The 13,813-nt window shown below is 33.1% G+C and overlaps 1 protein-coding gene across 2 annotated transcripts; it reads right to left on the reverse strand.

Moving 5' to 3' along the window:
• Positions 1–709: 709 nt before the first annotated feature.
• Positions 710–13,030, reverse strand: LOC123563966 (ER lumen protein-retaining receptor 2). 2 transcript variants are annotated; one of them, XM_045357164.2, is made up of 5 exons: positions 12,958–13,030; positions 10,773–11,032; positions 7,731–7,983; positions 5,810–5,881; positions 710–3,625 (listed from the first exon to the last, which is right to left on the reverse strand). In XM_045357164.2, the coding sequence occupies exons 1-4, from the start codon at positions 12,971–12,973 to the stop codon at positions 5,838–5,840; spliced, it is 573 nt and encodes a 190-aa protein (XP_045213099.2). In that variant the 5' UTR covers positions 12,974–13,030; the 3' UTR covers positions 710–3,625; positions 5,810–5,837. The 2 variants fall into 2 exon arrangements, with proteins under 2 accessions (XP_045213099.2, XP_045213100.2); XM_045357165.2 differs by lacking the exon at positions 5,810–5,881.
• Between the last annotated feature and the right edge of the window lie 783 nt (positions 13,031–13,813).

The raw sequence follows: 13,813 nt of genomic DNA on the forward strand, positions 1-13,813 counted from the left end.
TCTTTGGTATGACGCCGCTGGGGATCAAATCCACGACCTCCCGCACTCGAAGCGGATGCTCTACTACTAGGCTATTTTTAATTGAACATTCTGCGCCACTTACAGAAATTTGCTCACTTAACATCGAAATTTAGTCATTTTCTGACATTTATGGATATATTTTTAATTTTAAGCATAAAAAATTCCATCTTCTTTTTTATCTGATAGAATTAAACATTATCTTCACTAAATATATAATTTTTACAATTATAACATAGTTTTCAAGGACGTTGTCACCTGTAATTATTCAGCAGTCACACATTTTCTGACTTTCTTATTTTCTCTTTAGGCACCCTATTTATGATGTCACAACTTTTTCCAGTCGCGTGACCGGAAAGAGAAACATGGGAAATTCTGATAACTCACTTCAATCTACAATGTGTTATAGGTCTCTTATATTTCTCAATATTTTCTCATGGCGGCCCATATCCCCATAAATCGTCATGTACTACAGTGATTTCCCACTTGTCTCCAGACTTTCATTGAGCACTGTATATTCACTTAGACAGCTGTTGATTGAGGTTTAATCTTATCTAGCTTACTTGTCTATGATCAGTAGGTGCTGCATGTATCAATCTGCTTAAATAAATGGTTCAAATTGCAGTAAACTTATGATCTCCCTATAAAAGCTCAGGGTTTCCTTCCTAATATTAAAGTACAACAAAAACAATTTTCATCTTTGCAACTTATGGCAGGCATTTTATTTCATCAAGATATTATCAAACTTCTTCTATTTACAATATACGTGTAAATACAAAGTTCTAAGATACAGACATGACAAAGGCCATTTGTGTATATTAAAATGACTTCCATGCAAATGCATTAACAAAGTATTTTAAAAGATATATCTAGTCTTCATGATTCTTGCTTTAAGATCTATAAAAATACCCCATGCTTTTTTCATCATTTTGTTCAAATAACACCATCAATGAAATGCAAATTATTACAAACTATGATAATACATATTCCTTCCATACATAAATGTTTCCAACAATATTTATTTTCCCAATACGAGAACCAAATATTTAAGTATACAACAGAATTTCCATCATTAAGAAAGTAGTCTCAATGAAATTGTTGGTAATCATCAAATACGGATACGCCAATAACCAAAATGTCTGATGTAATAAAACTATACAACGCATATAAAAAATTTACATTAGTAAATAGTAATATACATGTAGTTAACCATGCAAAAAAAACAGGAAGTTTGAAAACATCAATAAAATTTATGGGGTTAAAATTTTAACAGCAGGTTCATGGAAGTATACCGTTATGTTGAACATTACAGTTTCCTAAAAGATATGATAATAAGCAAAAGGTAATATCATAGTCTGACCTCATTTTGTACTCCAGGTATGAAATACTGACTTCAAAAATTAAATAATGATCCCACTTTCACGGTTAGTCTTTGCACCAGCTTACTGAACATACATGTAATATGTGATGAAATATTAAATTACACCAATGGTCAAGTATCCAATGATTAAAAAGTCCCAAGTAAAAAATTACTTCATGTTTACGTCTTACTCAAACCAAGAAGTAATACATATATATAGGGCTGAATGGAAAACTGTCGTAACTTATAGCAGAGATCGTGTTTGTATACAAATCCGTATTATTTTCTATTTTTAGAACTGATAAGACTGATCGGGCGGGCAGATGCCGAACTTCCATGTTTTTCTAACGGCCTAAACTTTTTTAAAACAAATTATATAAATATTTTTTTTGATCAATGGAAAGCTTACAAAACAAGCAATCTAATAATTAATTTTAAATATTATTTTAATATTTCGACATAAAATGGATTAGTTATGAACGCTTAACTTAGTGTTTTTCTTGAAGTTTTGAACATCACTATGCCACTATTAAAATTAAATGTCATTTAAAACGGTTATTCATTTAAAAAAGATATTTGAATAAGAAAATATGAAAATTGTTTTTCAAAACTCCTTAAATTTTGAAAATTAATAAATGAGCGAAAAAGTTATTAAAATTAAAAAATTCCGAACCCATACACAAACGGTGTAAAAACTTTGTTTTTGCCCACCACCTGATAAACTGATAAACGGCGATCTCTCCTATATTGTAACAACTTAAGCACAGCTCTCCACCGAGTCCTCCAACAAGCTGTACAATAAGCAGTTCATACTTACCATGTAAAATGTACCAGCATGGTAGAAATAATACTGACATATAGCAACACTAACACTCCTGGCCTTTTCTCAATGTAGCAATTAAGTTATATAGAATCAATGCTAGTGTTTTTCATGCTGAAGTAGTCCAATTAACAATTACTGTAAGATAACATCAGATCATTTGTAGAAAATCTATTAACGGAAATATATTCAAGGCTATTTCTGCAAATTTTCAAAATTCTTTAATAAGAAAATAACTAAAACCAATACCTGTTACTATGGCATTGATGTAACCACCTCCAAGCCATTGTAACAAAACGCAAAAAGAGACTAGATTTCAGGTCCAATAAATAAGGTGGTATATACAGCAGTCCGACGTCTAACAATTAGCACTTGATTTTCTGTGGTATCTCTGACCCAATATTTAAAATATGAACTGCTTTTTACTACAGTTTTCATTTACATCATAAAAGCCTTGAAATTATTAAGTATCTCAAAAAGCTTAATTTCACATCTCCAAACCAATTCAACAATATTTCAAAAAACTGCTAATAAAATCCAAAGGGGAGAAAATTCTACACTTTTTAAATATTTGAAAATGGCTTTCAACATTTATCAAATACAGGTGGATCAATAAACTAAGCTAGCAAGTAAAAGAAGATAGAATTCTAGTAAAATAGATGTTTGTTTATTGCAGCATATGTATTACTGGCATGTAGTTTCTTTTTGGTGCCAGTTAGCATCTGATGCATTTCCTTTGCTCCTGCTAAACTATTTTCACTGGTAAAAAACTTGTAAATTAGGTTCAGTTGTAGAAGTTGTTGCCATATACATTCAGTTAAAATGGTTGGAAAAAAAAAAACTTCAACAAATACAAAATAATCTGCAGTATCCAACACATCACAAAACTGGCTGGTCCATTTTAGACTCTGCTAACAGAGAGAAGCTACAATACATTCATCCAACATTTAGTTTCATTCATTCATCCCCTAAATGTTATTTACAATGTACACTGTTGCAACCAAACAAAGCTTCATATATATCCTGACAGAACTTCTGCTTGGTTTTCACATATATAAGAAGTCCCAACCTATCCATGTACAAGCAAAACACACCTGGCCCTGAAAAAAAACTATGCAGCTAATTCTTTGCCCAAAGACTTTCAATCAGCTCTACATTTTATTTTAAATAAACATGTAAAGTAGAAAATAAGCACCTATTTTTACTTTTTTACCACATGCCAAGGTGAGATCTGATGGTACATGGATGTTTATTTAAAATAATAATATGTATTTAGGTCACTCAGTCCTACACATTTTTCTTGAGGCATACAAAACAGCTGTTCTTCACTGAAATCTCTGTTGTTCAGGATATGAAGCTAGATTTTAATTAAAATTCACTATGTCACAATGTCTAAGCTGGTAAACTGATCTTCTTGCCTTTCAGCACTGAAAATATACAAACATATTCTAAATTTTAAACATTTCAACTCAAAACACAAGATCAATATAATGTGATAATTATCTAATTTAGCTTGTTCAATTTTCAGACCTGAAATATCTAAAATGTATGTGTTCACTCTAGTCCAAAGAAACAAACATTACATTTTCACTAACTGCAATTTTTCTACCGTTATTGAAGTCAAATACAAATTACCAGTATGTATGCAATGTAGACTTACACATTTCAATTGTTGTTTTTTTTGGATTCTTTTTTCAACAGAATTGGCAAGTCATTTTCATTAAACACAGGATATCTGTTATCTAAATATCTTTCACCAGTAAATGGAATTTCGATCTTAAATGTGAACAAAAAAATCTGATTACATATTTTAACCAATTTGACCTATTTTACAATTTCACACCAGTGAAAAATATAGTTGGTATGAAAATACCTGATACATTTCACTTTAATTCACTGAAAAACATGTAATAATGCAGTTTACTTTTTGTAAAAAAATTTAATGTGTCAAAAAGACCTTTTCAGATTTGGCATGTGAGGAAAATGTGTAGAGGAAACTGAGTAACTATATCAATATTTCATCTTTATCTTGCCTAATGCTTGTGACATAAAGGAATACTCCCAAACATGCACAAAATATAGACTAACAAAATACACTAACAATATGAGGCTCAAAACACCAAAACAAAACACAAAGAGGGCCATGATGGCCCTAAATAGTTCACCTGAGTGAAAAATTTGGTAGAGGGTCACACATGGAAAATGTATGTGAAATTGCTTTGTAAATGGACCAGCGTTTTCGGAGGTATTTTAAAAGCATCCACTATATGCATATAGGAAATATTGTATACATATATGAAAAAGTGACAAACTGGAATAATTTTAACAAACATGGTGTAAGGTCACTAAAGAAACATTTCTGTGATATTATTTAAAGTACTCTGTGTTATGTACTAAATCAGGCAGATCATTATTAACCAAGTTGTTTTCAATGATTTTACTTAGTGACCTACTTTTTAACTCGAGCTATCCTAGATTTTGAACAGGCAAACATTCTGAAAGATCCACAAAAATCAAGAAGAAAATGTGACCTCTACAGTGTTAATAAGGTTCCACTATGATTTAACCTAGTAACCTAGTTTTTAACTTCAGGCACCACCCTTCAACTTTACTTTAATATCAAAGACTAGAGACAAACATTTTGAAAAAGTTCTACGAAGGCTTCTACACTGTTCACAATGTTTTTCAATGATCTGACCTTGTGAGCTAGTTTCAAATGTTTGGTAACCCAGTTTTAAATTTGACCTATGTTATAATAATGTATCATAGAGACAAATATTCTGACAATTTTCATGAAGACCTAATGGATAATGTGGCCTCTAAAGTGTTATCAACGTTTTTTATGATTTGACCTAGTGACCTAATAATTTACCTATGGCACATTCTAAACTGACTTAGAATTCAAATAGATACTCTGATAAAGTTACTTTAAGATGAAGTAGAAAATGCGGCCTCTACATTGTTGAAAGTTTTTTCTATGATTTAATCCAGTGACCTTTTTGACCTCAGGTAATCCAATTTTGAACCTGACGTAGATTTCATATAGGCAAGTGTTCTGACAAAGTTATAAGAAGATCAAGTGTCAACAATTTTTTTTCAATGATTGGCCTAGTGACCAAGTTTCAGATCTTAGATAACCCAGTTTCAAATTTGACCTATGTATCATAAGAGACAAACATAAAATTAAGATTGGGCCAAAACTGTGATATTCAAAATTATTGACAACTGACAATGACAAAGGGTGACCACAATATCTCACCTTGAGCACTTTGTGCTCTGGTGAGCAAAAATCAGAATTTGTAAATGAAAACCCTAAACTAGACAGCTTTATGAAATGAACTGTCAAGGTTTTAATCAACAGACTAACTAAGGAGACCTTGGTTTTTTACCCTAAAATATATATGTAAAATATGAAAAGTTTTCACAAGCCTTTGGAGAACCAACTAATGCCATAAATACATCTGGTTTCTTTTAAAATAATCAATTACAGGAACACAGGTTTTCAGTAAGTAGAAAATACAGAACTGAGGTTAAAAGTTACAAAGGTATTAATACCTTAACCCAATGAATAAAGCAGATAAGATAGATGTTGTTTGACCCACTGAAAATACCTTTAGTGTATTAGCAAGAGTACAAAGTCTATACATGTACAAGTTCTTCAATAGCTGCAACTGGATTTGCCACTAAGTACCAGTAAGATGAAAGAAAAGATGATGCATTCTTTTTATACATCTACATCTGTCACTTGGTACCATATTAAATTCTTTTTCAATAGTGATATTTTTAAGTGAATGAAATAATTTCTGAAGTAAGAAATAATGCTGAAGGTGTAGATGCACAGACATGGAAACAACTCCACAATATAAACCCAAAGGTATGACCTTTGACCCCTAAGTGTGACCTTGACCTTGTAGATAGCCATCCAGAACGTATGCTCTGCACATCATCTCGATGTGGTGAACATTTGTAGCAAGTTTCTTCGAAATCCTTCAAGGGGTTCAAGAATTACAGAGCGATAACCTTTGACCCATAAGTGACCTTGCAGCGAGACATCCAGAACATGCGCTCTGCATGTCGTCTCGATGTGGTGAGCATTTATGCCAACTTTCTATGACATCCTTCAAGGGGGTCAAAAGTTACAGAGCTGACACGAAACACACTCATATGACCTTTGACCCCTAATTGTGACCTTGACCTTCATGCGAGCTATCCAGAACATGCGCTCTGCCCAATGTCCCGATGTGGTAAACATTTGTGTCAAGTTTCTTTGAAATCCTTCAAGGGGCTCAAGAGTTACAGAGCGGACAAGAAATTGCTAAGTCTGTCCACCGGGGTGCCCCCACTTCCTGTCACTGTTCATGGTTTTATGAAATATTTGTTAAGATTTATGCAACATATACTTTTATTAAAAGCATTTTATGCTTATTTTTCAGTAGTACCAAAACTCTGGTCAAGCTGTGTGAAATTCCTAAGAGAACATGAAGTGCACAACTTCACATGCTATATAACAATCCTCTCATGTTTTCTGACTCAAGTCAAATACTTTTTGTGATACATGAGACACACTGATGCATATTTTTGACTTACTCGAGGGCTGTAACTCTAACCTGGGAAAATTCCGAACAAACTCCAGGTACACAACTTCTCATGCTGGATAATATTTCTATTATAATTCATGACTAGAGGTTAAATACTTTTTAAGATACATGCAACACAAACTTTTACGTCCCTTCACATTGTATGCATAATTTTGACCAAGTCAAGGGCCACAACTCTGGTCTAGCTGAAAGAAACCTCCAACAAAACCCCAGGTATCTTTAAGTGGGTCACCTATGAAACATAGCTTTGAAATCATTTAAAATATTGGGCCAACTGTTTGAGATTTTAAAGTGTTTCCATTTGGTTGCCTTACATTCTACATGGATAGGCTATATTTGAAATAATCTAAAACAGGACTATGTACAAATGTTAAGGAACATTCCTGTAAATTTTGTTTGAATTAGCTTGCTGTTTTACGAGATATTCTTTAAAAAAATTGGGGATGAAGGACAGATAACAGACATCCAACGGAACTTAAAGCTTACCATGAGCACTTTGTGCCCAGGTGAGCTTACAAAAATGAAATATACTTAAACGAAAAAAAATACATAATTACACATTTTTGCAACATCCAGAAAAATATTGTTTCTTATTTAAGATAGCCACATATGTATATATAACCATGCTGAACAAACTTATTTCTTTAGCAAACTGGTATTGTATCATTATGTAAGGTATATTTATGGCAACTTTATCAATGCTGTCCTTTTTAGTTTCTGCACATATAGATCTTGTAATTAGAAGTTTGGCAAATAACTGGATTTTTCATTTTATCAACTAATGAAGTATTGCAGGAAATTCAAAATATGTAAAGATTAAGGGAGATCACAAAGTCTGTGGAACCTACATGTTTTACCCCAGTTTCATTTACATCCTTGTCTGTTTTTGAAGACATCTAACAGACAAGATGAACATTTCTTCAAATTGTCTTACCTTTAGTTATGTACAAATAGAAGAAATCGCAATAGAGTATTGTTTGTACACATCCTGCTACAACTGCAATAAGATCAAAGAATCCCTCGAAGTAGTATCTGTAGATCCAGTTCAGCAGATAGAGAGCTCGATATGAGCCTAGGGCAAACAAGTAGTGGCTTGTGATAGTCTCTGCCTCACCAGTCTTGCTTACCATAAACAACTGTGGTAAAATGGCAACAGACTCGAGGTAGATCGAAAAGGTCCATAGAATCTATAGGAAAGATAAGTATTTTCATTATATATTACACAAGAATAAACACTGACTCGAGTGACACCAGACAAAAATATGTAACAGAACTTTAATCAAGAGGGCCCAGAAGGCTCAGTATTACTCCCCTGAATTAGTTCTTACCTATCTAATTTGGCCAAGACTTCACAGAGACAAACATTTTGACCATTTCTAATGCAAACCAGGTAGATCATTAAGTAAGTTTTTCAATGACTTGGTCTAATATCAAAGCTTTTGACATAAGGTACCCCACTTCTGAACTTGACCGAGATTTCATACAGACAAAAGAGTTCAAAAGTGGCCTCTAAAATGTCATAAAATTGTATGATTTGACATAAAGACCTAGGTTTCTCACAAGTGCCCTATTTACAAATTTATCCTACATGTACATTTAAAACACACAAACATTCGCCCAAATCTCATAAAGGTCATGTAGAAAATATGGCCTTTTACCTGTTATGATTTGACCTAGTGACCTATATTTTAACCTAGATAATCTAGTTTGGTACTTGACCTAGATTTTATAGAGACAAACAATATAACAAAGTTTTATGAGAATCAAGTAGAAAATGTTTACGAGGTTTTCTATAAATCAACCTAGTGACCTAGCTTAAGATCTCAGGTAACCCAATTTTGAGCTTCACTTAAGATTTCAAGGAGACAATCATTCTGACAGAATTTTATGAAGATCATGTAGTAAATATGGCTTCAAGAGTGTGAGCGATCTTTTTCTATGATGTGACCTAGTGACCTAGTTGAAGACCTGAGGTAACGACCTAGTTGAAGACCTGAGGTAACGAAGTTTTCAACAAGACTTACATTTCATAAGACAAAAATTCTTAGAAAGTTTTAAGAAGATCAAACAGATAATGTGGTCTCTTAAGTATTTATAAGGTTTTTCTATGATCTGACCTAGTGACCTACTTTTTTCCCTGATGAAATCCAGTTTTAAAACAGCCCTGATTTTACAGAGACAAACATTATGACAAAGTTTTTAAGAAGAACAAAAAGAAAATGTGGTCTCTAGCGAGTTAACAAGTTTTTTTTTTTAAGATTTGACCTAGTTTGTGACTGGTAATCCAGTCTAGGGTATTATTCTGGCCAAGAAAAGATTAGGCTAAAATTGTGACCTCTGGAGTGTTAACAGTCAAACTGTTGACAACACACCACGGACACAGGGTGATCACAGTAGCTCACCTTGAGCACTTTGTGCTCAGGTGAGCTAAAAACAAACAACTCTAACCTCCTGAACTCAGACCTTAACAAGAGCACCGCCTTGCGGGTGCTGACGCTCATCTGATTTTTTTTGTGTAATAGAAATATTGTCCTACCCATGATTTTCTAAGTCTAAAAAGGGCCATCATTCTTGCAAAAAGCAGGATAGAGTTATGTTTCTTGATATACAGTGTCCACTTATGATGGTGAAAAACTGTTGCAAGTTTTAAAGCAATAGCTTTAATAGTTTATGAGAAAAGTTGACTTAAACATAATACTCAACCAAGAAAATGATTTTCTAAGTCCAAAAGGGGCAATAATTATTGCAAAAAGCAGGATGGAATTATGTTGCTTGCTGTACAGGGTCAGCTTATGATGGTGAACAAGTGTTGCAAGTTTCAAAGCAATAGCTTTGATAGTTTAAGAGAAAAAGTTGACCTAAACATAAAACTTAACCAAGAAATCTGATATTTTCTAAGTCCAAAAGGGGCAATAATTATTGCAAAAAGCAGGATGGAATTATGTTGCTTGCTGTACAGGGTCAGCTTATGATGGTGAACAAGTGTTGCAAGTTTCAAAGCAATAGCTTTGATAGTTTAGGAGAAAAGTTGACCTAAACATAAAACTTAACCAAGAAATCTGATATTTTCTAAGTACAAAAGGGGCCATAAATCTTGCAAAAAGCAAGATGGAGTTATGTTTCTTGCTATACAGGGTCAGCTTATGATGGTGAACAAGTATTCCAAGTTTCAAAGCAATAGCTTTGATAGTTTAGGAGAAAAGCTGACCTAAACATAAAACTTAACCAGGCAACGCCGACGCCGACAACCGCTCAAGTGATGACAATAACTCATCATTTTTTTGCAAAAAATCAGATGAGCTAAAAAGGGCCATCATTCTTGCAAAAAGCAGGATAGAGTTATGTTTCTTGATGTACAGTGTCCACTTATGATGGTGAAAAACTGTTGCAAGTTTTAAAGCAATAGCTTTAATAGTTTATGAGAAAAGTTGACTTAAACATAATACTCAACCAAGAAAATGATTTTCTAAGTCCAAAAGGGGCAATAATTATTGCAAAAAGCAGGATGGAGTTATGTTGCTTGCTGTACAGGGTCAGCTTATGATGGTGAACAAGTGTTGCAAGTTTCAAAGCAATAGCTTTGATAGTTTAAGAGAAAAAGTTGACCTAAACATAAAACTTAACCAAGAAATCTGATATTTTCTAAGTCAAAAAGGGGCCATAAATCTTGCAAAAAGCAGGACGGAGTTATGTTTCTTGCTATACAGGGTCAACTTATGATGGTAAACAAGTGTTGCAAGTTTTAAAGCAATAGCTTTGATAGTTTAGGATAAAAGCTGACCTAAACATAAAACTTAACCAAGAAAACTGATTTTCTAAGTCCAAAAGGGGCAATAAATCTTGCAAAAAGCAAGATGGAGTTATGATTCTTGACGTACAGGGTCTGCTTATTAGTGAATATCAACATGTAAATCATATAAAATTGAAAATGTACATATATTAAAAAATTGATATGAATTTTAGAATGTTCCCTTACCTCGAGTGGTGTAAATTCATGATTAACAAGAAAGGCAAGTCCTCCTACTGGCACAACAAGGAATTCCACTCGGAAAGTGTCGTGATTTGAGTCATATGTAGCCTTGAAGTGTTGGTAGATAAAGTATACAGTCACATACGATGAGGCAATGAAGAAAACTTTCATAGTGGTATTGTAAACTGAGATGAAAGATGTAAATAAGTCAAGGTATCTTGTGGTGAATACAAGAGCAAACAGTATCTGACTCTTTCCAGATATACCTGAAAAACAAAAGATACAAGCTGCAATACCAATACATGACTGCAGAGAGCTGATAATATCTAATTCCTAAATTCTGGACCTAATATACATGTATGTGCAAAAGTACTATCTTCTGTATTATTACAACACTTGATATATGTCACCAGTTATGTGACGCACAAAGTGTGAAATGTGTGAAATACACAACCCCAACTTTAAATGCCAGTGGGAACACTGCTCCCAGTCGTAAATTTACTAATATTGGGACGTAGGGGGGGTAACGATACATCAAAATACGAGCATTGGCGATACAAGGTCCCGATAGCAGATCAATAGAAAAGTCCGATCCAAAACAATCGCCGATAGTTCCTTAAATCAATATTTTTGATATTTTTAAAAATTTTATAAATACGAAAAAATTTTAAAATTTTATAAACCAAGAAACAGACAGTTAAATTTGCGCCTGGGAAAAAAGTTTACGTCCCATTACAATAATTACCCCCGGGAATTATTACCAAAAGGACTGGGGAAGTCTGGGAGAAAATTTAATAATTTTTTCTTAGAAATTTTGATTAAAATGTTTAAATAACCTTTTTAATTTTAGATGAAAAATGTACTAGGACAGTAAAAAAGAAGGCCATTTTGTATTATACGCAAACGTTGGTGGGGGCCCTTCTTTTAGTGCTGGTACACCAAATCCGACCCTTAATTTCGTTTTTTTTCGATGTTTTGGGTTATTAATGAAAAATGTTGACCCCAAACAAAATGGCCGATTTTTTTGAGTATCCCTTGCATGGGGTTTATTTTTTTACTTATTTTTCCAAAACCCAAGGAAGAAAGAAAATTTAATATTAAAATTATTTTTTCCTTTTTCAGTAAAAAACATTAAAGGGTTGTTAACAAAATTAAAACAGGCCCTCTTTACACGTGTAACAATGCCATTTGGAGCTTACGATAAAATATGATGGCGATAACTATTGCAATATATGCAATAGTAACCTGCAATAGAATAGTATGAAATAGTTTTTTAAGAAATAAAAAGTATTGAAATAGTAAAAAATTTGGCCTCAATAGTCACCCCTAGTGGATGTCTGTATTTTCAGAACGTTGTATGTGAAAACATAAAGGAAGGGCTATCTTACGGTCCCATAGGATGGCCTGGGAGGCTATTCTTTGGCTCTCCCGTAAAATAGTAAAAAAGTCCATGATCGGATGGCAAAGCCTTTAACTACTGTTTTGAGTTTTTCTAATGTCCCTAACTTTTTTCTTTTGGTTTTAACTCGCACCGAGTCACCGACACATGATAGGTCATATTCTGGGTCATATGGCGACACAAATTATATCAATATTTTTTGAAAAGGGAAAGGTTTATAAAACAACAATTTAAAAATTTTTTTTTAATTATTATTTCGAATTTTGGGGATTGATTTGAACTTAAAACTAACATGTTTTTCTAAAAATTTTGAATACACTAGCCGCTTTTTAAAATTATTTCATTTAAAATTTTTTTAATTCTTTTTAAAAAGGTTTTTTAATACAAAAACACAAACTGCCGTAGGAAAAACCCACCTGCGGCCCTTTTTTCATAATTGGGGGGACCCCGTAGGAATAAACCTGCGGACTTTTCCTTTTTTTTTTAGGGGAGAGCTGTAAAATAGCCTCGGGCTACCCACGGGACCTAAGAATGCCATTTCCAACTCTGAAATAATTTAATAACCAGGTATATTTCAATGGATTTGAAATCATTCTAAAGACTGAATAATGAATCATGGAATGAACCTAAATAAAATGACATTATGCAACACTAAATGCATTTATAAAAACTTGAATAAATCATGTACACCCAACCTCAAATAAAGGGGTGGGGGATGGCAAAACCCGGCAAATGTTTTTTTCAAAATGAAAACAAAAAATGACAAGAAAATGTCTTTGCAAAAAAAATTACCTGCTACTGAACGCATTTCCACATTTTCAAAAGCAAACAGTAAAGGCCAATAAATGGCTCATATCACCACAAATCGAAAACTTTATGTTGTCTTGATCTGTCAAACTCCACGCCCGAGAATGGCAATGCAGAGGGGCGCCGGAGATTTGGGAAATTTTTACCGGGGGCGGAATTTGACAAACCCGGGGTTGTATTGGGCAAAAACCAAAAAATCCGACTGTTCTTTTTCAATAAAATCCACTTACTTAAACCCCCTTTTTTTTTCACATTTCTAGCATATCAGATTTTCGAGACTTTTTTCCCCAAAAAGAGTATATTGTTTTTTAAAAAATAAAAAAAAAGGGGGGGTGTTAATTTTTATGTAAAGAAAATACTTTCGTTAAATACAACCTGCGAATTAAACCCTTTTCCTTTTTTCAATTTTCTCTTCCCGTTTTTCAAGAAGCAAATGATACATCGAAAACGGGTAGGAAAAAAAAAACTTTTGCTATTCAAAAAAAGGGCACTGGGAAAGGAAAAAAAATTAGCATATTTTTTTTTTGGAACCTTGCCCGCGGAGACTTACATTGTTTTGGTTTAAACCAAATATATTCTAAGTTATTCAAAAAGGGAGTAAAAATATAATAATTATTTTATACTTTTTGGTTGGGGCAAGATAGCACATCCTTTTTGTAAAGGCTTACAGAACATTTAAAAGTTTGTTGTGTATATAAAAAATTTATACTTTCTAATAACACTTTGAAAAACAATAAACAGTCTGGCTACCGACTAGATGGGAAAAGGTAAAGAAAATTTTATTTCCGTCGTTTTGTGAAAAAAATGAACAAAGCTCTGTATAACTTTTGAGCGCCCCTTT

The sequence above is a fragment of the Mercenaria mercenaria genome, chromosome 2, assembly GCF_021730395.1.
Source record: "Mercenaria mercenaria strain notata chromosome 2, MADL_Memer_1, whole genome shotgun sequence".
Taxonomy (NCBI): domain Eukaryota; kingdom Metazoa; phylum Mollusca; class Bivalvia; order Venerida; family Veneridae; genus Mercenaria; species Mercenaria mercenaria.